Source organism: Polistes fuscatus, unplaced genomic scaffold, assembly GCF_010416935.1.
Source record: "Polistes fuscatus isolate 324 unplaced genomic scaffold, CU_Pfus_HIC Scaffold20, whole genome shotgun sequence".
NCBI classification, from domain to species: domain Eukaryota; kingdom Metazoa; phylum Arthropoda; class Insecta; order Hymenoptera; family Vespidae; genus Polistes; species Polistes fuscatus.
Window position 1 is genome coordinate 52,194 of NW_025113097.1, and position 27,049 is coordinate 79,242.

General features: G+C 35.7%; 1 protein-coding gene across 1 annotated transcript in view; it reads right to left on the reverse strand.

The window, feature by feature from the left end:
* LOC122517351 overlaps positions 1 to 27,049 on the reverse strand; it is a 65,754-nt gene that overhangs the window by 3,586 nt on the left and 35,119 nt on the right. The window contains exons 2-8 of the mRNA XM_043635697.1: positions 16,213 to 16,463; positions 14,602 to 14,768; positions 14,010 to 14,213; positions 12,720 to 13,376; positions 12,135 to 12,582; positions 11,056 to 11,947; positions 10,416 to 10,760 (exon numbers count right to left, since the gene is read on the reverse strand). Of these exons, the coding sequence (XP_043491632.1) occupies positions 10,416 to 10,760; positions 11,056 to 11,947; positions 12,135 to 12,582; positions 12,720 to 13,376; positions 14,010 to 14,213; positions 14,602 to 14,768; positions 16,213 to 16,463 (2,964 nt within the window). The remainder of the gene's footprint in view (positions 1 to 10,415; positions 10,761 to 11,055; positions 11,948 to 12,134; positions 12,583 to 12,719; positions 13,377 to 14,009; positions 14,214 to 14,601; positions 14,769 to 16,212; positions 16,464 to 27,049) is intronic.

Below are 27,049 nucleotides of genomic sequence, written 5' to 3' on the forward strand. Positions count from 1 at the left end.
TAGCTGTTGTTAGAATATCGTACGTTATTGCTACGTATTATTTAAATGTTTAACTTTTCACGAAATTCAACGATAGTAATCATTTGCTTTTTAAATTATAGTTCAATACTAACACGTATTAGTAGTAAAATCATTTTCCATACTTTGCAAATATTTATTATAACGTGATCAAATTTATTTAATATTTATATATCGTTTTTTAATTTGTTTACTATTTCTTATCAAAAAATAGATAGATCGAGCGCATCGTACTGTATAGTAAATAACAAAATCAAATCATAGTTAGACGGCACTGTGTTATAAAGTAACTGTAGTATATCATTGGGTTAGTGTAAAAAGCATAAATGCAAGCACATTGCGGATAAGCGTGAAAGATAACGATAAATAAAAATAATTATAAAAAAAGAAAAAAAAAACACAAAACAAAAACAATGACATGCAATATTTATTAAATATATATATATATATGTATGCAAAAATACGCTTTAAATGCATAATAGCAATAATAAAATAAATAAAATGTTCTCGAGACATCGACATCCAAAGTGTGTTATTTTATTCGATTTTACGAGTAAAATGTATTTTTTCGTCATAATATACTCCAACTATATTGAAAATAATAAAATGTTTACGTCGATCTCCGAACAATTGATTTATTTTTATAGTTATTATTATTATTTTTTTTGTCATCTCTCATTTGGCCAAGTTATAAAAGTCTGTACTCACCGAGCATGGAGCATGGGACATGTGATATGTGGGTGAATTACTATTGAGGGATGCCACACGCGCGTGAGGTGCATTCTTTCGTGTTTTTTTCTCTCTCTTTTTCTTTTTTTTCTTTTTCTTTTTCTTTTTTTTTCTATAAAACTGTTACGTGTATATATATATATACAGAGATACAACCAATAAAAAGAAACAATATGAGAAGAAAGAGTAAAAACATAAGTGGAGTGGACGAACAGGAGGAAGGGTTGAGGTTTGGGTTGAGATGGGTAAGATTAGATACACATATGTGCCCATAATTATGAAAGTGGTCTAAGTCATATATATATTTCTTGTTTTGAGATATTTAAACCAATTACATTTGAACATTCAATGAATTCTATATAATATTGAAATAACAAACACTATTTAACCGGTTCATTTTTAACAATATCGTGAAAATTACATTGAATTCATTTAGTTTAAGAAGTCAAATAACAAATAAACTTATTTTGTTTTAATTTTGATTTAGACCACTTGAGAGAAAAAAAATGCGTGTAAAGTAAAAAAATGTTAATGAAAGAATGATATCGCAATAATAATAATAATAATAATAATAATAATAGTAATAGTAATAGTAATAATAATAACGGAGGGTAAACGAAAGTGAAAAAATGACTAAATGCAATTTCATTCATTTGTTTGTTTGATTTTTTTTTTCTTCTTCATTAATAATGACGTTTCTATTCACATTATATTTATAAAATAGAAAAGATAGGTAATACTATTCACATACGCACACATTCTCGTAATAAAAAAAGAAGAAAAAAAAAGAAATAAAAGAGGAGACGTTTTTTTTTGTTCGTACTATATACAAAAAATACGCGTTCAGGATTAAACACATTCCGATGCTTTCTTACACATGGCTATCATCTTTCATACTGTATTTAGTTGTCGTTGAGGAAGATACAAAAATAATATACATATTTATAAAAACTTACATAAAAAAAAGAGAAAAAAGAGAGAGAGAGAGAAAGAGAGAGAGACAGAAAAAAAAACATAGTAAGAAAGAAGGTGGGAAAAAAGTAAAAGGAAAAAAAATAGAAGAAACAAAATAGAAACTTAAATGTTAACGCATATAAAACACGAATAATACACATGATAGCGCATGCTCCCCTGCCCAAATCGTAAGTACGTCCCTGTATATGTTCATGTGTGTGTGTTTATGCGTTATTTTAGCTGCAAAGCTCGATCAAAAATAAACTATTAATAAATTGTTCTTATTTTGTGGGTGGGGGTGGGGGGAGAAAAAAGCAATATGCATAACCAAAAAAAAACAAATATATTTTTATATAAGTATATAATATATATATACTTATATAAAAATTATTAAAAGTATTTATGTATATACTTTTAAAAAGAGAAAATTCCTCTAGATTTTGTAAATACAGGAAAAGATTTTCTTCATATCGTTTATTCGGACTTTTAATGATTGCATATTTGTTTTTTCTAAGCTACTTCGACCACCTGTGAACATAATAATTAAATTGTGCACGTGATACGTGGGTGCAGATGCATGTAAAGGTGCTAATTATTTGAAACACAATAGCAGTGATGTGATAAAAATATTAAGAAATTAAAAAAAAAAAAAGAAAAACAAAAGAATAAACGGTGCAAATTCAAAAGTTAGTTTTTTGTTAGTGCAGGACGATACTTACAAAAATGGATAGACGAGCACGCAACATGAGCTAACATGCGATAATAGATAATACACAGGGAATATTTCAATGCACATTTACAAAAATCTTCCAGACGCATGCCCACGATGTTGTTTCTCATACGATGCATTGTGCAATATCGTGAAATAAAATCGATGTTTTATTCACGATATTCATGGAAAAGGAATTAAAAAACACAATATTCATCGCCTATATAACACAAATTTCTTGCAATATTTTTCAACGACGATAATATAATACAAAAATTGATGTATACGATAATTATTATACATTACGATGGCGTATCACGAAAAATGTATTCTTCTATGATATACGAGTTATCGTTTAAAAGAGAAATAGAAATAGGAAAGGAGAAAGAAAGAATGAAAGAAAGAAATAGAGAGAGGGAGAGAGAGAGAGAGATAATGAACGAACATCTTTATCGCTTATTATACTAATTGTCAAATTTCTTAAACACGACTGTCGTCGAAAAAGACAAAAAGAAAACAACAATTAGATTGATATTTACACAAGCTTTGAGTATTTTATAATTGAAATATATTTGAAAATATTATCTCGAGTAATAATAATAATCTGTTAACATATTTTGAACAAATTGTTCATGGTAAATTAATGAAAATAGTGTAGTATTTCTTTCTGTCTTTATTTTTTATTCGAAAATAAAACAAAAAATGATTTTTCGTTGCCATAGTCCATCGTAATCGTTAAACACAAATTTAGTTTAAAAATAATATATCGATCGATTAAAAATATTAATATAAACAAGGAAAATTAAAAAGTAACAAGGAAAATTAATAATGATAATAATAATAATAATTATTATTATTATTATATTTTTGTTGTTGTAAAGTTATTTTTTTGAAGTTATTTTTGAGATTATTGAGGTTTATATTCGTTTTGGTACGCCAAAGAAGTATAACTTCTTACGTGCGTATATAAGTACAAACCCTAGTTTTTTATTATTTTCAATCACTGTTAGAACGTTATTTTAATTCAAAAAAAAAAAGACAAAACCAAAAAAATGTGTTGAAAAATATTAGCGTTTTAATAAATTAACGAACAAAATCCCACCAGAACGATAACGTAATCGATATTTTACCAATGTCCCTGAATAAAATAGAATCATCTTTCGAGTGAAGTCGATTACGAATTTGAAAGATTATAGAAAAAAGAAAAAGGGTCGGGGGGGGGGAGGGTGGAGAGAGAGAATAAATTATCCGGAATAATGGTAGAGATAATCTAGATTATTCTAAAGTATACGTTTTGTGCTTGCTTTTTCGTGCTTATGCTAGGCAAGATTCTCTTTTATATTATAGCAAAGAAAGAGAGAGAAAAAGGGAGAGAGAGAGAGAGAGAGAGAGACAGTGTATACGATTTATCGAAGCTGCAATTCGCGTGACTGAAGCGATGCACGCTGGGAATTCTGGTATAAAAGTGCATTTTTATAGATAAGAGCGCACGCGCCACGAGATTCTCCTATTTGTTGCTTTTGTTGCATTCCGTCGTTCCGGTATCTAAGCCGCGGTAGAAGAGACTGCTTGAAAGAGAAAAAGGAAGTAAAAGGAGGAAGAGGAGGAGGAAGAAGAAAAAAAAACATTTTTCTTCAAAGACGCCTCTCGTAACTCGCCGTGTTTCAGAGTAGTTTCTCTTCCTAAAGAGAGAATGAAAGAAATATTGTGAAAGAGAAAGGGTTGCAACAACGTTGTTAATGCATTTGTTGGTAAATATTTTTGTTCTTAGTTTTTTTTTTTTTTCTATCACCCACTCTCTTTTTATCTTTCTGTCCGTTTGATTCTCTTTCTCTTTCTTCGGGTCTCTTTATCTTTCTATTCCCGTTTCTCATCTCTCATTGGAAAGAAAAAATTCACAACATTTTTATCCACGAGTTGCTACAATTCCACAGTGATGTCAAACGCGTCAATATAATGCGTCTTACCAATGATAAAAGAACAAAAGTTGAAGTATATTACATTGATAAGAGAGAATTTATGCGCGTTTGTAGTAGGAGGAGTTCGCGTGGGTCGACTCGATCAAACGATGATGTCATCGATATAGTTTCTAACAATTACGATGATCTAATGAATTGTCTATATATATATATATTGCATCTAATCCAAATTTTTGAGATTGATATGATCTGTCATTTAAATCACATAATTTTGATTAAATTCTTCGAAATGATATGGAACGATAGATCGAGATATATTCAAAATTTATTTTCTTTTTTATTTTCTTTTTCTTTTTCTTTTCTTTCAACGTAGTTTTTGTCCTCTTATTTATTTCCCTTTAAATTCGCGCGAAAATAACGGATTTCTTTTGAATACGACGTTGATATTGAATACAACGACGTGACCCGACTTACGATGATAACTACCAAACGAAATTTTCCGTTGCCGATTAGCGAATCTTACGAGTTTCTGTATATGTGTGTGTGAGAGAGAGAGTTTATAATGAAAGTATATATACATATATGTACATAAGTGCAAGTGGGATATATCGTTGTCAAGATTTAGGATGAAGTTTATGTATAAATACGTACACATAGTCATCATCCTTTACTTTAATCAGTTAACTTAAACATATATATAAATATGTACGTTTCATAATTGTATGATAAATCTTTCAATGTCCTCGTAGTATGTTATCTTAGATGTAACAAGTAATATAGAAAATCTTCTTTGAGATATGTGTGTGAGCAAATGAAAGATTACAAATTTATACATGCATATATATATATTTTATAATTATATTAATTTTATATATTATTATAATTATATAATTATATTTTTTATAATATATATTTAAATATTATATACACACATATTCTTTTTTCAAACGGATATGCGTTTCCATGCATTTTTATCGAGTTCTTTAATTATCAATCTTAAAAACGATCTTTTCATTTCAATTCGCGTGCATCTGTATGCATGTATATATGGGTGTGCGTTAAAAAGGAAACACGAGACCGACGTGTTTCGATTAACATAGTTTTTTACAGCAATGTGTTTAATGTAAAACACGCACACACCCACTGATAATATTACACGTATTATGCTCCTTGTAGTTTGAATGTTTTGCAAATACACACGGCCAGACATTCGGGCGACGTTATGAAAATATAAATCGAAACGCGATAGGAGAGATAATCGACTAAGACTCGAATAAACAGTGTCGCGATAAAGTGTCGATGGAAATTGGATTAATTGATACGAATTTTTGTAGATAGAGAAACTAAGAGAAAGAAGCGGCCGGGAAAAAAAAGAAATTAAGGTCATCGATGAGGACATATTAAAATTTGATCGAATAAGAGAAATAGGTCGAGTTAAATTCAATTAATAAAAAATTCGCGATAACGAGCATCATTTTAAACGACCATCGTCAATTTTGTCACGTTCTTTGACACGGGTTTTTACTCTTGATAAGGCGTGATCCGCGAAATCAAAAAAAGAAAACTGAAAAGAAAAGAAAAGAAGGGAATATCTTTCATAATTAATCTGTCACATTGAAATATTCTACGTATAGTATCAAATAAAAATATTGACAAATTAAATTTCTTATATAATATTTGTATAAATCTGTAAAAAATATATATATATATAGAAAAATAATCTGTGTTAATATTTTTATTTGTTATTGCATGTGTTTAATCATATGTTTGAATTTACGAATTGCAAGAAACGAGTTGCTTCGAAGAACACACCAAGTTAGGTATTTTTTTGTCTCGATTGTTTTTCAAGGAAAAGAGAGATTAAAAAAAAGAAAAGAAAAAGGAAATAAATAAATTTGTCGACGTAAAAAAATCTGAAGCTACCATCTGTGGGGTTCGAAAGGTAGCCATTGCATTTCCTTCGTATTGAATATCCATTGAAATTAAGAATTTACGACGCTTCTTGGCAATAGGATTTTGTAGAAGATGCCTATTGCTTGGTTCGTTTCAAACGGCACGTACTGTCGGTAAGAAAGTTCTTTTATTTCGCATAAGCGAATATATAATAGTAGAAGGAAAGTAATAAAATTATGCGAATTTTCTTCTGCTCCTTCTTCTTGTTCTTTTCTATTTCTAACGAGTAGATACTATCGAGTAAAGACAAAGGGGGGAGAAAAACGTTCAGGAAAGTGAGTTCAACGATTCTTCGTTTGGAATCCGCGTATGAAATTTGCTTTTTTGAAAAGTGAATAACAAATAATTGTATATGTGTGCATTATAATATTTTATATTAATTATAATTACAACAAGATCAAAATAACGTTCAACAAGAATTTCTAACCCGTCCAAATTTCCTAAGACACCTATTTTAAAAGTTTTATTTTCTGGACACGATAAAAAACCAATTAAATTAATTATAATATTTGTCTAATTGTTTCCTTGAATCATAAATCTTTACTGTACGATGTACAAATAATTAATGTTGTTGTTATTGTTGTTACGTTAGTTTGATATTTACTTTCTCTTTCTTTCCATTCGTTTTTCTCACTTTCTTTCGTTGTTTATAATAACGAAGATTCGCTTGATAGAAACGATCTCTTTCCATTTCTCATTTTAATTTATTGTCATTTTTGTGTGATACATGTATAATACACACATGCGAAAGTTTCTCTGTGCGCATCATCGTTTCTTCGTTTATCTCTTTTGCTAATTAGTTAACACGAGAGATTGCTGTACTTGCAAAAAAACTTCTTTGTCGTCATGTCAGATTTATAAGAGTTATCATCGTTATTACGATGTTACCCACGTCGTTGGGGAACAATAAATAATTTCAAAATGTAGTTTTGAATAATAAAGATGCACGATTATAAGAGAGGGATATCTATTGTTCTACGATTTTCTTTTATTTGACATTTTATTATGTCAGATGATGATTTGGTCGATCTAACGTCATAAAGAATGGTCAGAAGAAATCAAAGTAAAAACTTCCGTGTCGTATTATTCATTTTTGTGTACAGAACAAATGAATATAATAACGTTTTGATAAAATGACTTACGTGATAATCGTTTGGTAGCAACGAATAGAAAATATCTCGCCAGCATGTTGAAAATATCACGAAAAAGTGATCGTCGTCGAATTGGTTAAAAGCAACAAGAAGGAGCAGCTGTTGTTGTTCAATGGTCAGATTGGATAGGAACGACTACCGAGACTGGTGGCGGCTGTTTGTCTACCGACTTAAGTTTTCTCCACGTTCATCCACTGATTATGGCTTATCGTCGATTTGCCCGCGAAGAATTTAAATTTCCTCTTACCGAGTAAACAATAAAAGATTGTTGCGTTAGGAGTCAGCATCGATACAATTTCAAAGTTTATCCAAGATTCTTCTTTAATCCTTCTTCTTTATTATTTATCCTTAACAATTATTCAAGATTATCTTCAACGTTAGGATGATTTATTTAAAATTCTTCTTCTTTAACCGCAAACACGAAACAATTTTATTCGCGATTTTATTCTCTTCGACGCGTTGAGTTTAGTTTTATTCGAAAAGAATGTTGTTGAATTATTACTTCGGATTGGTTCTAACGGTTCGGGTTGTTCGGTGGGTCGATTTCAACTGAAGTCTGGTAGACGGGATCCATGAAAGTATTTCTATCCTCAACAGGGAGGGGAAGGTTTTTTGTTTATCGGAATCTTTGGCATTATCAATTGGGATAAACATCGGCTGTCTGACGCAACTTCGTTTATTATTGAATCAGCGGCTAATGACGCTGATAAGGGCTAACAAAGCTCCATTGGGGGCTCTCCCTGAAGTTTACCAAGCTTATCAAGACTCCGAGCTTTAACCCTCCTTCGTTTACACACCGTCAGAATATTCCAACGGAAGATTTTACATTTGTGTCCTATTGAACCGAGGACTTTTTCTTTTGTTCCCTATTAGTCACCAAACAACGCGTACTTAATTAAAAGTCAAATAAAGAAAAAAAGACAATATACGTGTATTTCTAAAACGTTCCTCCACGAATTCATAAATAAAATATATATTTTTTGTCCTTTTTTCATATTACGTAAATAATCTAATAATTGATAAAATCGAGAGTTTATTTATCGCAAATTACGAGCCACGTTTTATCAGCGAATTCAGAAAAATAAAAAGATATTCATCCAAATTCTTCGCGTTTATTTATTTATTTATTTATTATTATCAAACGTGTGTGCTCGTGAATCCGAAATTTCTTCGTCTATAAATCGAATCGTAATATAATACATTATGAAAGAAAAGAAAAATGATGCATAATTTGTACAACCATGTACGACAAAGATGAATGAAAGTTATTCGAAAATGAGATAATATCATTTCTTTAATAATCTTATAATATCAGTGTCTTCGTTGGGGATATATTTGTCTCTAGAAAGTTTATTGACGAAACTTTTGAACTCTGAAATTTTCCATCCATTGAACAATGAAACATATCTATAGAAAATGACATTTATCTTTCCGCGAAATGTTAAATACGAGATTCGTCAGACGAGTGTTCAGCTTGCAGCTGTCCAGACTCGAACGTATTAGATAGAACAAATGCATATGCATTTCTGCCATATCACTCTTTGCTTCTAACGGTTAAAAAGAAAGAGACAAAGAGAGAGAGAGAAAGAGAGAGAGAGAGAATCGTTAGATCTTATTATCTTGACGACCGAACGGTTCGTTTAACGCATGTATGCCCCTATCATTTCGAGACAATGACACTCGCTTATCGACACTTCCTTCTTCTTTGCTTAACGCCAATCCCGAGATAATTCCGAAGATAAGTCCGATGATTTGGAACTACACTTTCCGCACTAATTATATAATAGTATATGTTTAATTAATCCTTGAACCATTATTAGTCTTTGCTGCACGGTAGTAAATTTGGTGTAACGGCACCAATCAATCGTTTTTTTATTCATTTGATTCATAAATTCGAGATATTTTCATCGTTCATTATCTACAACCTTGTAATATCTTTGTTGTTGTTGCATCTGATGCAATAGTATTCATGGATTTCCTCTTATTACAGTTTTATAGGTTTGGACATGTATTAAATGTTTCTAATTAATGATATTTGAATGAAATATTACCAGATTTCAGTGTCATTGCCAGAATATTCGAGAACTTTGACTGGTTGTAGATCCAAAGCTCTTGGTCTTGGACTACTCGGTATTGTTACACCGATAGGCATAGAAATTTTCATGTTTGCTTCGTAATTAATGTTAGATTCGATAGGTGGTTCAGGACTAGATACCGTTTCAGGATAATTTATTCTTTCTTTCAACAATTCCTCGCGCAATTCCTCGGAAGGCGTGCGAAATATTTTCGACGATTTTTCGTTACCGCTTGAAAATTTTTTGATAAACATTATCGGACTGTTAGCCATGCGATAACTTTCGCTGCGTTTAACTTTACGATCGACTCTATCGTCTCGCGTGATTCTCTTAGCTGAATTATTAGAATTCGATTTGGAATTATCCGTATATTCAACGAGAAAATCTTTATTTATCGAATCGTTATCGTTTGTCGTATGGAAAAACGTAGAAAATGTTTGTTGCTCGCCATTGACGATTCGTTCGGATTCTATTGTATGTTCTAATTCGTTTTGAGCAACTATTTTTCTACAAAAGTTAGGAGTATCAAAGTCAGAAATCAATAATTTCCTATTTAATTTGGGCGTGTTGCCGCTAGGTTTTAAGATTTTTGGACAGAAGGAAGAAGGTTTTTCTAAATTCTTGGTATTGATTAATTCGAGATTGTTCAATTCGACAGGATGATTGTCATCAAAGTAATTCGTTCTGGTGGGATCAAAACTAGGTGCTAACACGACACTGCTAACATTACTCTTTTGAAAAGGTAAAGAATTTTTCATTGCAAATGGTTTCGCGTCTACGTCGTCGTCACCGTCACCGTCATCGTCATCGTCACCGTCATTGTCATCGTTGTCGTCGTCGTCGGATGATCGATTTCGCGATGTTTCCAAAGTTCTAGCAACGTTATCGGCGTTCGCGATAGTCTTACCTTCGTCACCAGCTTGCACGTTGACGTAAGCTCCCCGTACTTGTTTGTGAGGACTGGTGGGACTCTTTGGACCCACCACGGTAGCGGGTGTCCTCACGTAATCCGGACTCGGGGCTCTGTCCGGGCTCTTTGCCGCCCGAATTATGAGTTTACCCAATTGGGGTGACGTAGGCGGTGACGTAGGTGACGCGGCTAATGGCGAAGGTGATGGGGGTGTGGGAGATGGTGTCCTTTTGTGGCTGCTGTCTACGGTGTCCTGACTTTTTATTACTGCTCGGACGTTTGGCATTGCTCGACGCAATAAAGGTGATGGGCTTGGTGATGTTCCTTCTCTTACGAATGGACCTAACGGTTCCATTTTTATTTTCATTAATATTTATTCTCTCTATATACATGTGTGTGTATATTAGGGTATTCGTTATTTGACTTTTTAAAGAGTTTTTTATGAGTTTAAGTTTGCCTCTTTACTCTGGGATCAAGGTAAAATAAATATTTTGAAATTCATCTTCAAATTGTTGAGTTTGAAAAGTTTGTGCCGACCAAAGAAAATGAGAGAAAAAATAGAAATAACGATCACCCTAATGTACACACGCGCGCGCGCGCGCACGCATACATACATACATATCGCGTGAAATGTTACCTGGATTGAAGGTTGTGTGCGCTCCTTTCCTTCTCTTCAAACTATCCGAAGAGTAAACAACCTTGCCTTCGGAATCGAGAGTAACTCTCGCGCCCTGTCTCTTCCTTTCCAACGAGGAATCCGGTTTCTTGGGTAATTCGCTGAGACAGACGTATTCCGCGTCTCTTTTGAATAAATCGGAATTCGCATAAGTGACGGGGGAACGAGTTAAGGAGGTCGTGCTAGAGGATGAGCCTGATTCCGGTCGCTTGTCGTTGTTGTTCCTCACGTCGGCTATTGTGACATAGTCGCCGGAGTCCGCATTGGTCAGACCATGAACCATGTTCTTCGAGACGTGCTTCCTACCTGGAAGTACGCCGCGAAGTTTACCCAATACTCCACTAAGTGGACTGATTTTCATTTGCGATGATTGATGATTGTTCGTTATCGGTCTGTCATTGTTGCCGTTGCTATCGTTGCCGTTGTTGTTGTTAGTGGAAGACGGTATTACGTGTTGGACGGTAGCATAAAGGTTCTTATCTTGCCCATTGATGACTTCCATTTTGGAAGTACCAACGGTGGCAGACATCAAAACCGATCCCGTGGCTTGTACATCGTTCTTATTTCGAATTTGATGCTGTTTATCCGATAAATCGACATCTTTGACGTGTTCGTCGTCGGAACAGGGTGGGGTTATCACGCACATAGATGGTATCCGACTGGAATTGATCGCAGTCTTCGAACGAATTCTTTCGATCCTCTCGCAGCCCTCCAAATCGCTCGACTCGGAATATTCGAACTCCGAACAAGATCTTCCGGTGCAGGCTGGACTCGAAGCTGACTCGACCGGCGAGGATGAAGTGTTGTGCCCACTGTCCGGGGATTCTCCACCGTTCTGATTTTCTCCGTGAACCTAAAACACGAAGATAATAATATTATTATAAAGATAATATGTGAAATAAGTTAGATCGATTTAACACTTTATCGACCGCTAGCCTATTAATCGTAAAAGTAAATGCGCGCGCGACTAAGCTGGTATTTAGTGAATGGCAGCGTCAACTACGAGCGGTCAATAAAGTGTTAAGAAAGAATTTCCTTACCATAGCGACTACGGTTAGACTCGATTTTCTTTCAGGCGGTGGAGGTGCCAACAGGGCCGTACAAACAGTTCCGGCTGAACTGGTGGTCGTCGAAGTAGATCCTCGACCAAATAATTCGTACTCGTTCTCGATAATCGGCGAGGTAGGATCGGAACCAATGCCGTTAGTTTTCGTTAGCGGACTTTGCGGCAATGGTTCCTCTTCCCTCAAAGTTTTTAATCCAGAATCTACGTGAAATGAAGTGTAGTAGCCTTCGGTATCGCACGAATACACGGACGATGTCTCGCCGTCATCGGAAAATGGTATGACAGAAATGTCTTGTATGATGTCGGGAGTTAAAGTTCCTTCGGAGGTAACCGAGGAAGATGCCGAAGTGTCCCTTCCTTTGAGACGTCTGGCGTGACTTAACGAGGTCGAGGATGTACCGATCGATGCAGTGGTCGTAGACCTGTCAAATTTCATCGACAAATTATAATATAATCAATCCATTTTTGAATAAACGAAATAAACGAAATAACCCTGCATTTGATAAGTTAGACACAGAAATCAGGTAACAAAGACAATATATCGTAAGATTGTGATCACCTTGGTTGATGAGTCGTCGTTGTGGTTTCGCTTCCGATGCTAGCTCTACCACTTTCCGACGATGCGCTCCAATTTCCGGAACTGGAATGAGGTGCATCGTCCCGGCTGCTACCTTTCCGTCTTTCTCTTCGTTGCGCTGCACTTTCGCGCAGTTTAACGTTACCCTGTGTTCTATCTGCACTCGACGGCCTCGATACGGGCATCGACGTGACAGGAATCGACACCGGAATCGACGAGGTACTCTTACCACTGGAACTCGACGAGCTCGGCTTCCTTTGGTGAGACTTGTCTTTTTTACGTCTGCTATTATTAACCGTCTCGTAAATATTCGTTTCGTCCGTTGACGATTTTGATTGGCTTTGACCCTGTTCGGATCTGTTTGCGTTCGATTCGCTCCTCGTATCTTGCAGTTGCGATTGTTGCTGTTGTTGTTGCTGTTGCTGTTGTTGTTGTTGTTGCGCACCTGATTTAGTCTGACTGCCACTGATCGATTTCAACCTGGACATTCCCCATGCCTTTAAGGTATTGAAGTGGGATTTCTTCTCCGTCGACGTATCCTTCTTCGACGAACAACCAAGTATGTCCGTGCTAGCCGAACGATGAGCCCTCGGTGTTGTGCTAGGCATTGCTTCTTCCGGCTCGTCTCCCGTCGTTTCTCTGAACACGTAGATGCAACGTTAGGAAAGCTGATCTTCTTGAAAAAATACTTATTAAGCCTCTCTCTCTCTCGCAAAATTAACATCACACTCGAGTAACACGGTGTAATAAGATCGTTATCGCGCTACCATTGAACCCCACCCTCCCCCCACCCAACTTCTTTAACGTATGATTAGTCTCAAATGTGCTTGCATCGTTTTCATATAACAGTGCAAGGGGGTACATGCGTCGTATCACTCGTAACACAAATGTTATCATTGAAAAATGCTTCGAATTATTTCAACAATATCTTGTTACATACAAAAATTCTCTTCGGTATTTATAATAGTAATTTTTTAATTATAAACAAATGAAACTGATTAGAGATACTGTACAAGCAGGAATTAATGAATAGAAAAGGCACACACACTCGGTTTGAATTGTTTCGAAGAGAAAATAAAGCATGAATGATATTTCACCTTGTTCTTACCGCGTTACGCTGACAATGAGACATGTAGCGAACCGACCAGTAGCGTCTGAATAAAGCGATTCTTAGCGTCAGTATTCATTTTCTCGACTACTTTTAGCTTATCGAAACATCGATATATCGATTCTGAGAAGGAACTTTGCTTTTAACGAATAATAATCACTTACCCTCCGATAGCTTGACGAATTTCCTTTTGATCCGTGCCAGCTATCGTATTTCGTCTCTTCCCTCTTGGCCTTCGTGGTCTCGACCGTCTCTTTACGTTTGTCTCTTGTTGAATTTCAGGACCCGATAGCAAGGACCTTCTTCTCATTGACATCCTTTCGAACCCTCTTCCGCTCACATCAACCGCTACGATTTCCGCCGGGAACCTGCATTTTCGTGTGAGTCATCAATTTTATGAACGAAATTATTTATTTATTTATTAATTGTAAATTAAATTCGATTGATCTAGTTTATCAACCTTGTCTTTTAATTTTGCGTAAATAGAATTGACTTGAACTAACGTAAGTTATAAAAAGCTAGTTTGATATTAGCGTTTTTAACAACATTTATTTATTTTATTCGACAGTAGTTCTTGAAAATCTTGGGTAATTGAAGAAGAATAAGGAGAAAAAGAGGAGAGGATTATTTAGCGAGGTGGAGGAGGAGAGGAGGATATAGGTGGTATAAGAGTAGGAGAACTCGTCTCGAGAGATAGTTAATTTTAGTAGGGTCGAGTATCGAGTATCTTTACGAGGACATAAATCCTGTACTCACTTGAGTGCAACAGCCTGAACCTGTTCCTCCGGACTGGGCAACTTGTGATCCACGGCTTCGTCGTCGGCCGTGTCTCCGAGGATTCTGGACATGCAGTCCGGTGGCACGGTGACGTCTCCGAGTGCTTCTGCTGATGTCCATCTTCGTAGATCTTCGATAGCAGCCGGCTAGAAGAGAAACAGAGGAAGAGAAATTACGTTTGGGGTGAAATCAAATCGGGTTCGGGGAAGACAGACTTCTCTCTCTCTCTCTCCTTAATCTCACAATAGTCGGTGTTTCATAACACTTTATTTTTTTGAAGTTATTTTTAAGGTTATTGAGGTTGTATTCGTTTTGGTACGCCAAAAAAGTATGACTTCTTACGTGCGTACATAAGTACACACACCAGTTTTTTTTTTTTTTGACTGAGACAGTATACTTGGAAGAGATTATGGTAAGAAGGGGATGCTACCTATCGTCACTGCGGGAGTCCTTTATCGAAGCGAAGATGAGAAGGATCTTACCGCTTGCTGACATCCCGTCAGTGTACTTTTTCTTTTTATCGCGAAAGACAGAAAGATAGATAGAGAGAGAGAGAGAGTACTAGTCTCGCCAACTTGAGAAAATCCTTAGAGAGAATATAAATCTTCCGAGATTCTTTTTCTTGTTGTTTTTCTGTTCCTTTTTCTTCCTGTCCGTATCTATCGAATCTATCCCCGAGTTATTTCGTCGATTTCTATGAAATTTTCAAAACGATAAGAAGATATATACGTTATAGGTAGGATAGAGATTTTAAATGCACATCACGTAGCCTTCTTCATTCCGATATATACGTAAAAGGTATACAACATGCACCAAGGAAGAGATCTCTAATCGTGTTGGATCGACGGATATTATGTAAGCAAGGTAGGAAGAAAGAAAGAGAGGGAGAGAGAGAGAAGGTTCGAATAGTTCGAAGATGACTAGCCCCGAGGGTATCTTACCAGTTTATATGGAGAAAGGATTTGTACTATGTTGCTATGGGAATTACGATTCCGTAAAAAAATAATAATATCTAATCCATCATCGAGGAGACTAAGTTAAATCGATTTCAACGAAATACTTTTTATCTCGTTGAAATCGAAAACTAGATGGCATTAGAGGTCTTATAATATTTCTATGTATTATATACATATATGTACATATACATATATGTATGTATATACGTATATCGCGTCCCTTTTACGATACCATATGGTTGTTCAGTGTTCCGTGTTCAAAGCAAAAACAATTCGTAAGCGTTTGTTCGAGCCGAAAGTAAAAGCAAACTTCATTTTTGATTGTGTTCCTTTTTTCTCGTGGTTCGACTTGAGAGAGTAGAGTGTAGAGAATGTTTACTCGCCAATTAAAAATATAACAATAAAAAGAAGAACTTTGGCAATGCACACAGGGACCTAGGGATAAATTCGTACGACTGGGACAAATGAAATAATTGCAAATAATTGCGTTTGATTCGACGATATGGGGATGAAAAGGTAAAGGTTAAAGGTTACATGCAAAAATATAGAACTGGTCTTAAGGATTTTTGTTATTTTTGTTGTTGCTGTTGTTGTTGTTGTTTAACGATAAAACAAGCATTGCAATATTGCTTACGACTCTAGATTCGATGTCGAGACTTTGGTCCCGCCTTCTTTTTCCAAGAACTGGAGTGCAGAGGAACATATCCATGGAGCTGCCATCCCTTCTCAAAGAATCCAAACTTCTGACAGCTACCACGCCAGCGGCTTCGTACAATTCCTTGAGTGCCTTAGGTCTCGTGTTAGACGTGAACAACGCTGTCGATGGTTTGTTCGTTACGTGAAAGTGTTCTGTTCGTGCCGCGAACGTGCAAATATCCGACTCCGCTGTAATCAAGATCATAAACAATCTAAAATTAGATTTTTATTATTCCAATTGTTTGGTCAGTACTTGGATGGAAAGTATTCATGACGAATATATGCATTTTCTTTTATTCGAAGTGTCAAATAATATTAATAATAATAATAATATGAATTCATTTAATGTTCAAATGTAATTCGTTTTTAATATCTCGAAACAAGAAATATATATGACTTAGACCACTTTCATAATTATGGGCACATATATATTTGGAATTATTTTTTCTTTTTCTTTTTTTCTTTTTTTTTGACGACACTTCCACCACTTTCAAAATAAACGGTCCATATCTGAAAGCTTAAGCATACGCTTATAGTAGTACATATAATACTCGTTTGAAGAATTCGACACCACGTGGAGTGCTGCATACGTCGTCAAGCGTGTATAATTCACGCCACCCGTGTCCGTACGTAGGGTACCCGCTTTATTCAACATTTCCGGTTGTTTTCGGGAACGTTGCTTCCGTGACGGATATCGTAGCTTTAATATTTCCAACGCTCGTTTGAAGGAGACACAAAATTGTGTTCAATAGTTTCTCCGATAACCAATTGCTTATTCAAATCAATTATTCGATTTCAACGCGTTTCATTTTAATTCGTGGATCCAATAAAAATGCAAATCTAACAAAATCTACAATCTAAGAGGTAATCGTTAGAAAAATTCCTTTTAATAAATATGCAAATTATCTAACTAATCTTCAAACTCGTTCTCCTAGTCGGAGAATAACCTATTACGAAATTGACTTTCAAAAGTTGTCAAATAAATTTTCTTCTATCCCCCTCCCCCTCATTCTTCCCGCTAACTTTTTCTTGTATTCTTTAATTGCTGTCACTCCTCCTCCTCCACGTTGCATGGTTAACGTTAATTCATTTCACGACAATGCTCTTTCTCCTATCATCAATAGCAAAGTTCCATCCATTATCACGTGTACGTTGTTGTTGTTTTCTTCTCATTTCGTGTTTTGTTCTATACAATAGAACTAAGGGTTAATCTGCATTGTTCCTAACATGCGATAGGGTCGTAGAAGCTTTTGACGAAGAATTTTCCATAGATCTCTCTCTCTTTCTCTTTCTCTCACACTCTCACAGTCCAAGTGGTCTCTAACAACATCAACACGGTCTCGAGAGATTATGGATTCGAATCACGAAGTTAACTCGCAGGCTGATTCAGCGAACCTGATATGCGGGTGGGTGGTGGTACTAGCTAACATACACTTCTGTTTTCGTTAGAAACTGATCTCTATTAGTGGATTAAAAGCTACAGTTACACACGCGTTTAACGTTCGGTGCTCGACGTGTGTAGGAGAAAAAAGAGAAAAAGGTTGTTCGTCTGGGAGTCATATATCATTTGTGCTCCGCCTTCTTCTGGATGGATTTATTTTTTTTTTTTTATTATATTCTACATAATTCTTGCGAAAGTGTACATTGTATAAATAAGTACACCTATATATACTCAGATTATCTAAAGAAACGTTTACTACGACCTATTATCAAATAGTTAAATAACCAATCGAATAAAATTGAGCGTTGCCGATTCGAAAACAGCTGATCGTTTAACCCACCGATCAAACGAGAATTCTGTTCGATTCGATCCGTGGAAAGATGGAAAAGAAAGAGGGTGGTGGAGGATTGGTGGGTTGGAACTAACCGAGCAAGCGATCGAACTATAAACGACTTCCGAACGGGGTCTCATTACACAAAGAGTCATACCTACTACCTACTAACGGTTCGTTACGACAAAGGTAGTAATATTCGAGGACGAAATGCTTCGGGGCATTTATATGCCACGGTATATAAACACGGAGTGTGAGATGCGTGCACGTTGAACGTTGAACGGGGCCCGAAGCAACCAGAGACCGGACTCCGAACCAGTCTGATTCGATACAATCGCCGGCCCGTGGAATATTTCTTACTAACCGTCTGTAACCTCGGAAGCTGGTGTACATAACTATAATCGAGAGAGAAAGAAAGAGAAAGAAAGAGAAAGAAAGAGAGAAAGAGCGTATATGGTCGGCCTTTTCTCTTCTTCTTCGTGGCTTCGGACGAACGAGATTGACCTTCCACGCAAGATATTCTGCGAGATCACCGAGGTGGGTGCAGTCCTATAAAAGAATGAAAATAAAACTCAACGTCTCGGGATAAAATAGGGACGTATATTATAATATGTGCTATACTTCGTTGAGTATTATTGTCGCGAAAAGCTACAGTTAAAAAGTATAACACTCTATATATATATATTTATCTCTATTATTCAGACATGTAATACACTTTATCATTCATTTCTTCCTTAATTAACACGTGTCACGCGCAAATATTTTCTAACACAGGCATACACATATATATTTCTTGTTTCGTGATATTTAAACGGATTACATTTGAACATTCAATGAATTTTATATAATATCGAAATAACAAACGCTATCTTCTAACATTATTCATTTTTGACAATATCGTGTAAAAATTACATTGAATTCACTTAGTTGAAAATAATGTGCTGTGAAATAATTAATAAACTGATTTTTTGTTTTTCATTTTCACTTAAACCACTTTCATAATTATGGGCACATATACATATTTTGATCTAGAATTTGTGAGATCGTTCTTTCGTCGGTAAGGCGAACTTTCAAGCGTGTAAGTTCGCTTTGATAGGTTTGAAGGGCATTGTGGAGGTTCTCCTTTGCGATAAGTGCGCATTGAACGGGCATTAAAGCGCGTCATGGTTTGCTCTTTTTCTCTCTCTCTCTCTCTCTCTCTTTTTCTCTCTCTCTCCTTTCGATAAAAGAACACCGGACGCGCTGCCATTTTTTACAGACGCGAGAGAAGAGAGCGAGTTACGAGTCAAGGCCGGCTATACAGGTTGCTCGGTCATGAGAATAGAAACATGCGAATGGCCGATTCCAAGTACGCAGAGTACGCACGTACCAACCATAATGGCCAATAGACTTATTCGTACATAAGCTCATATTTCTCATGGATGTGCACATAATAAGTGTCGGTAATTACGATACTGGACTAAATAGAAAAAAAATCACAAATTGTTGTTGACAAAAAGTTGTTGATATAATAAAAATTAGTATTCAATTTTTTTTTAAATTAATTAATAGAAGAATTTTTATCGAGATAACGAACAAGATCGAAAGATCTTTGGTAAGGTTCCAATTTCATAATTCACACATTCGTCCTTGGTCGTAGGTTGGTAGATAGTAAAAATGTATCCTAGTCGATTGAACGAACGGTCATGGGGGAGGAGGGAGGAGGGGGTGCTTCATGGCGGCGGTGTTCGACGAATCGCGAAGGGAGAGAAAAAGAGATAAAGATAAAGGAACGAGCTGGGGGAGGGGGTGGAGAAGGTAAAGACAAGGTAGAGAAGGACATAGGACGTAAAATGAAAAAAAAAAATTGAAAAAAAATGAAGAAGAAGAAGAAGAAGAAGAGAAGGTATCTTGGATGGCTCGGAGCCGGTCAACCCGTGGGAGGTCCACCATAGCCGATGAGCCTCGGCTATGCAAAGTGGCCCGAAGGGCCTCTCGCACCGGGGCCCTTCTTCAGAGAGGCCGACGATGCTGCTGCTCCTGCTCGACGAAGCTGTCCAACAGCCGGCTCCCCACCGGTTTCCCTGGACTCTCTCTCTCTCTCTTTTTCTCTCTTTTTCTCTCTCTTTTTCATTCTGTTCGAACCGTTCAAACCAAGATATCAAGAAAGCGAGTAATTCATGGCTGCCGCGTAGTTCACGCTTGAATTATCCTTCTCGCTTAACTCTCAGCCACCGTCTACGACGAATTGGTCACGTGAGAGAGAGAGAGAGTATAGGATTTTATCAAAAGTTTCGATATTTTATGATCGATTATTCTTTTCTTATGGATCTTACACACGAAAATATTAGGGTGAACCAGAAGATCGTGAGTTTCATCAAATTACGAGTCGTTATAACAGTCGTCGTTTAGGACAAATTGATCACACGTTCCTGTTTCTTTTATTTTTGATGAAACATTTCTAACGAAGAATTTTCATATAATTATTTTGATAACAGATTAAAGTAGTCTCTATCATACATTGAAGAAATAAATATCAATTCACCGAGATAAAGATTAAAAGATAGGATAGCTATTAGTCAAACAGCAATTAGCCAAAGCCACGCGATATGTTAATTTTGTCAATATCGGTAAAGAATCAAAAGTATACTCGTAACTATGTGCACGTAATTCCTTACATGAAACAACCTACTCGTTTCACCGAGAGAACTCGAATCGCCTTGAAAGTTGTTAAGGTTTACATAGATCTGATCGAATCCTGTCTGTCGTGTATTACATAAAATCACACATGTTCTCGTGTTAAATGCGTTTTATCGTGCAAACGTTTAGCCTTGATCGGAATAAACAAAACTCGTCGTTAATCGTAATTCGTTTTTCTGATTGTTAATCGAAAAAAAACGTGCGAACGAAAAAAAAAGAAAGAAAGAAAGCAAGCAAGCAAGCAAGCAAGCTGCAACAGCAGTAATTGCGAAAGAAAAAACTTTCTCGGAATTATTTTGACGAGAAAAGATCGATGAACCTTTCCGTGACTGGTCGACCGACTCTGGGACGTTGTTTGGACGTTAAAATGCGAGACAGGTAATCGTTGAATGATTATCCCGCATTTACTATGCCTGAAGTAATCGGCAGGGGTAACGTCGTGCACTCTTGTTGGTATCATCCTTCTTCTTACAAATAACAACAACAACAACAAAAATTACACAAAATAAAATTTACCTGTATAAAAGTAAGTAGAGACTGCGTTTGACAGTTTGGAATGACGGTATCGCGTGAAAATAAAAAAAAAGGGCTACAATTGCTCGAAGGAACGAACGACTCTGTGTAATTGGGAATAAAATCAGCATCTGCGTGGGGCCCCATTCGAAAGAAGTATTATAGAACAAAATTTCTCTCTCTTTCGGTGGGTACGTTTTGGGACTACGGAAAGGATTCTTTTGTTCGAGGCGTTCGTTACCAAACAAAAAGAATAAAAATAAGAACGAATAGGTGAAAAAGAAAGAAAGAAAGAAAGGAAGGAAGGAAGAAGAAGTGGGACCTTGATGAAGAGAAGGAAGGAGATAAAACTACGAAATAAAAGTTGAATAAAAGCAGCGAGGAACGAAATCGAAAAAAAACGATAGAGAGATAGAATAAGAGTGGCGGGGGGAGGGTGGTGGGGGAGGGGGGAGGGAGAAGAGATGAAAAAATGCGGAACGACCGTGAAGAGAGAGAGAAGGGCTCGCATGGGAGCTCCGAGTAAAGTAGGGGTAAGGAGGGCAGCTTCGCGAGGGGTGGTAGAGAGGGGCAAGGTGAGGCAACGGAGGAATGCGGTTACGGTAGATCGCGGACCAGTCCTCGTACAGGTCCTGCAAGGCCCACAGAGGACGACGGGCACCAACGAAAAACGAACGTCACGAAAAATCCCTGGATCCATCTCTCAGGTGGCCCTTTCCTCTCTCTCTCTTCTAATTTGTCCGAGGGAGGAGTTAAAAGGGGGGTGGGCGATCTACTTTCGTGGCATTCGTTCGTTCCTATTAATTTCTATTCGTTTTAGAATATATTATACGTGAATTCGTGAGATAAAGGAATCTAGTGGATCGTTAGAAACGTTACACCTGGTTTAATCTCTTCGGTTCGTGTCATCGAAGTTTAATTTTACTCGAAAAAAGTATATATTTTTTAATACATATTTATTAATAAATATATTTCCAAGCGGTCAAACAACCTATCTCTTCCTTCCCATTTGTTTGTTCCTTTTTTTATTTCATTTTGGATATTTTTACATAACATTTTAATATTCTCATCCTATTTCGAATATATATTTTGAAAATACTGAAGCAAATATAAACAGATGTATTTGTTATTCGCGATGCAACACAACTGACATATTTTCTACGATCCCATGTGGATTCTTCTACGTTTACTACACCTGATTCTCTTGAAAGTTTAACGGAAGGAAAATCGTGTTTGCGGTTACATAGATACCTACTTATAATACATACAAGTATATCTTCCTTGAATTATTCCTCGAGATTTAACGTAGAAAATAAATAATCGATGATTCTTGAATCTTTTTCTCATTTTATATTCGACGCCAAATTTATCATAGTAAAATCTTTTATTGGGTATTCATCTCATGGTACCTCATTTCAAATGTTAGAATGTATTCTACTATTTATTTGTATTTTTTACAATTACGTTCAAGAGGCCTAATATTTTTTTACCCGAGGAATATAATAATTCGTACAATGACGCAAGGTGGCAATGAACATCCGACGAATGCAGGCCGCACTGAATGCGGGCATTATGAGTGTAGCAAGAGAAGCAAGTATCTCGTTAGTGGCCACACCAAAGCGAGTGTTTATGACTTGCCAGTATAATAAATATACTTGAACCGAGTGTGGCGAAGAAGATCAAAGAAGTAAATGACGAAATAACTTCATTAAATGAAGTAAGTCAAAAAGTGGCCTTGGAACGAAATCTTTATTTTATTCGTCCTTGAACGTCGCGTTCCCATTACCCATTATTATTAATCATATTAATCATATACTTTTCAACAAACCTCGAGAAGAGTTTGATGAGCTTCAAACTTAGTTTTTTAACTTTAATTTAAAGTTACAAGTTACAAGTTGTTGCATTTGCTGTTATAGAAGAGGATTCGAAAGTCGTATTTTTTAGTTTCCTTTTCAAAATTATAATCACTTTGGCGAATCTATACGCACACACGAGTGTACGTAACATTTACATTTACATTTTTTTGTTTTTATTTTTCGAAAGAAGAAGGGGGAAAAACGTATGAACTATAGAGAGAACGATGACGCCAGAGACAATAAGATCCTATCGGATCGTCTGCCGGAGCTGAGCTGACATGACTGGAAAACTAAGATGAAACGATAAGTTCGTAACAGAAAGCGGGGTCAAGAACCAGTAAGAGAGAAAAAGATAGAAAAGAAAGTCTCTCTCTCTCTCTCTTTCTCTCTTTGAAATCGACGTCATTGCAACGAGTACTTGGATGCAATGAGAGTAGAACGGGCGGTCTGGGCAGGAAATGCATTCTGTCATTACATCTACTTAGGCTACGTTTAATCAAAGATAAAAGTTTATCTTCATTTCCCTCCAATTTATTAAAAAACAATTAATTAAAGAACAAAAAAGATCTATTTGAATAGAAAAAGAAAAAGTAGATATAATCGATTAAGTTTTATTTATATATTTAAAATATGAAATAAAATATAAAATATAAAATAAAATTTGGGTCATACATTGTGTGTGGTACAAATACGTGATTATGTTTCGATAATATGAAATTTGAATAAAGAAGAAGATTGATAGTGGAACGAAAATAGAAAGAGAGAGGGAGAGAAAGAGAGAGAGAGTAGGCGAGAATGAGATTTTTCTGTAGCCTTTGAAAGGCGACACCAACGAAAAAGAAATTAATTAAAGGAAGAAGCTTCATTATGTGCTGCTAGTCTGTGCTTTTGCGGTGGTGGTGTAACATCTTACCGCAAATACCGCATCCCGGCATATGTGGGGAGAAAAAATGTTGGCTTGATTGACAGAATTAGTAGACGAGTCTAAACCTCGGCGTATAATTTCATCTGACATTTCTAATCCTAGTCGGAAATAATCTGGTTTTCTAATTCTTTCTTTTCCTTTTTCTTAAGATTTTTTTTCAATAAGTGTATCCCCCCCCTCTTTGCGAGCTCGAGTTCTGGAGACATATACTGCACGAAAGTGTACAATAAAGTAAATAATTAATTATTATAGTGTACAGAAAATAAAATTATTAAGAGTATAGTAAAAAATTATACATAGACGTAGAGGTATACGATGTTATCTAACAAAAGTACTATCCCATCGATCCATACTTGCATGCATACGTGCGTGCATGCGTATCCATGGAGAAAGACAATGCGATTCGCGATACGAATTAAAAAAAGAAAAAAAGGAAGAAGACAAGAACAGAAGAGGAAAAAGAAAATGGAAAGATAATGTACGATACTGAAGTACTACTCGATTATATCAAATATTAATGCAGAGTCGCGTTGTAGTAGTAGTTGAGGTCGCGAGAATAATGTCGGTTTCTATTTTATCATAGCGTGCTCGTAAATACTGATGCTTAAACACGATTTCTAACGACTGACGAATCCCCATATGCGAATCGATTGACCCAGTATGATCTTCGCGAAAGATAACTTTAGCTGTAACGTTTTTAACGTGTCATACACGAAAATTCTATAGTAAAAGATTGAGTATAAAAATGATATGTAATTACACGTACAATGTGTCCGAATTTCCACAAATGTGTGGTTACATCGATTAGTTCATTCTTATCGAAATTGTAGAAATTTGAACGGTGTTTGATCGATAATAATATTGTTCTTTAAACCCAATAAGAGTAGAACAGTTGTATGTACGAGTGTATAATTAGTGCCACAAAAAAGATGTAATTACGATGCACATTGATTTGGCCTCGTATTTAATAGTTCAACTCTGGAAGAAAAATAAAAACCAAATGGCATTGATTTGAATCCCCCTTCTTCTACTTTCAATCGATCGATCGATCGATCGAACCAATAGGGGATTCCGCGAATCGATTTTCTTTTTTTGCTTCCTGGCTTGTTTTGCTTATATTTAAATACTCGTTCAATAATAACGAAGGCAATTACTTTTGTTTGTTGGATGCGTCAGCGGGTTCCGAGCAACATAAAGATCCGTCTATTTGTAGGGAGCAAAAAAGTCAAATACCTTATTAGCGAGAAGAAATGCGTTCGTAGTTTTTATTCTTTTTATCCGTGCGAACGTCATCGAGTAGGATCATATCGGCAAGGTTTCTTTTTTTCTTTTTTCTTTTTTTTATTCCTTATAGAACAAACCTCATCGGTTATGCGCGACACACAACACACGAGTTATCAAACGAACGCAGAAAACTTACGTAGTACAATGTTAGACAAGTTGTTCCGCTCTTGGAAGAAATGAAATATGTTTTCCTAGTATTTATTCACGACTATGGGGACCCAGTGGTTTTCGTTTTAAAAGATTACTAAAGATTATTTAAAAAATAAATGAATCTTATTTCCCCCAAGACATCGTGTTGATTTTGTTTACACATTGTCATAATAATATAAATCTAAGAACTTTGAATCCACGTAAGAGAGAAGTACGCGCGCGAGTTCAGCTTGTATATTAGTATGATTTAATACTTCTTCCCTAAATTTCTCTTTCTTCTTTAGTTATATTTCTTCTCTCGATGCTAGTTTCCGCGAGTTTCTATCTCTCTTGTAAATCATACACGCATACTACCCTACGTCATAGCTTGTGCATAAATGATAGTCCTATAGCGCGCAAGGTTGGTCTCGTGGCGTCGAGTAAACTCGTGGTTACCGTAGTTATTTGCATAAACGAGTCACGTCACGCAAACGCGCCATGGTGGATGACAATGAACGAAGGGAGAAGGAAGAAAAACATGACGAACAACACATCTCTCTTTTATTCTTCTTGCACATTTTGATTTTTGTCTATTTTATTTGACAATATAAAAAGTAGATTTTATTAAGTAAGTCACGAAGAGAAAATTGTTCAGATTTCATCTAATATTGTCTTTAATTAATATGACATAAACATTATCTTGATTTATTTGTTATAAATAATTTAAATAATTATTATCGCGCGTTGGTTGTGCTTGCTGTCGAAGAATATTCCTCCAACGATATATTTTGAATAAAAAAGAAAAAAGAAAAAGAAAATAGGTGAAACGGTGGATCAGTTTTCAATAACGTTTCACTATCGATCGATATAATCGTTCGAGATAAGCTATCGGTTATTTTCTTGACACCGCGATAAGACCCATCTTCTTTAACGTTGAAGTATTCGAGTTTATTTCAAGAGGAAAAAGAAAGAAATAGAAAAAGAAAAAAATAGAGTGAGAGAAAGTAAGATGGAGATAGAAAAGTTCTTCAGACGATAAAGATTTTCGTTTTTCACTCTTCCCAAACTTCTTTCGCATAACTTTGACAGACTTATTCATAGATATAATACGAAAGAAGAAGTAGAAAAAGGGTGTAAGAAGGGTTGAGAAGGGTACGTATGTATATTTAGATTGGAAACGATCCGAGACGATCTATCGAAGAATCCTATTGGCGCGTGTACCGTGAAATAATACTATCTGTCATCGCTAACAAATTAAACATCGCGTCGTCATCGTTCACATTATTTTTCTACTTGCATTTGACATCCTTTCGACGTAAGAAAATTGTGAAAGTTTCGTATGATCTATCTTTTGCTTGATATTTTGTTTTCTATATTTAATATCTTTCTTAAATATTATTTTGTCGAAAGATTAAACTACTAATTATTTCCTACTTCTTCGAGATATGATATTGTTTAATAACAGGAATTAGAAATTCGAACGAACGAACGAACGACCACAAATATTTTCAATCCGATCATTTAATTAGACATCGATGACAAGATATTCGATTACAAGTTCTGTGTTAGTTAACTGAGAATGACTTTTGGTGGGAGTCTATTCGATTCTTCCTGGAT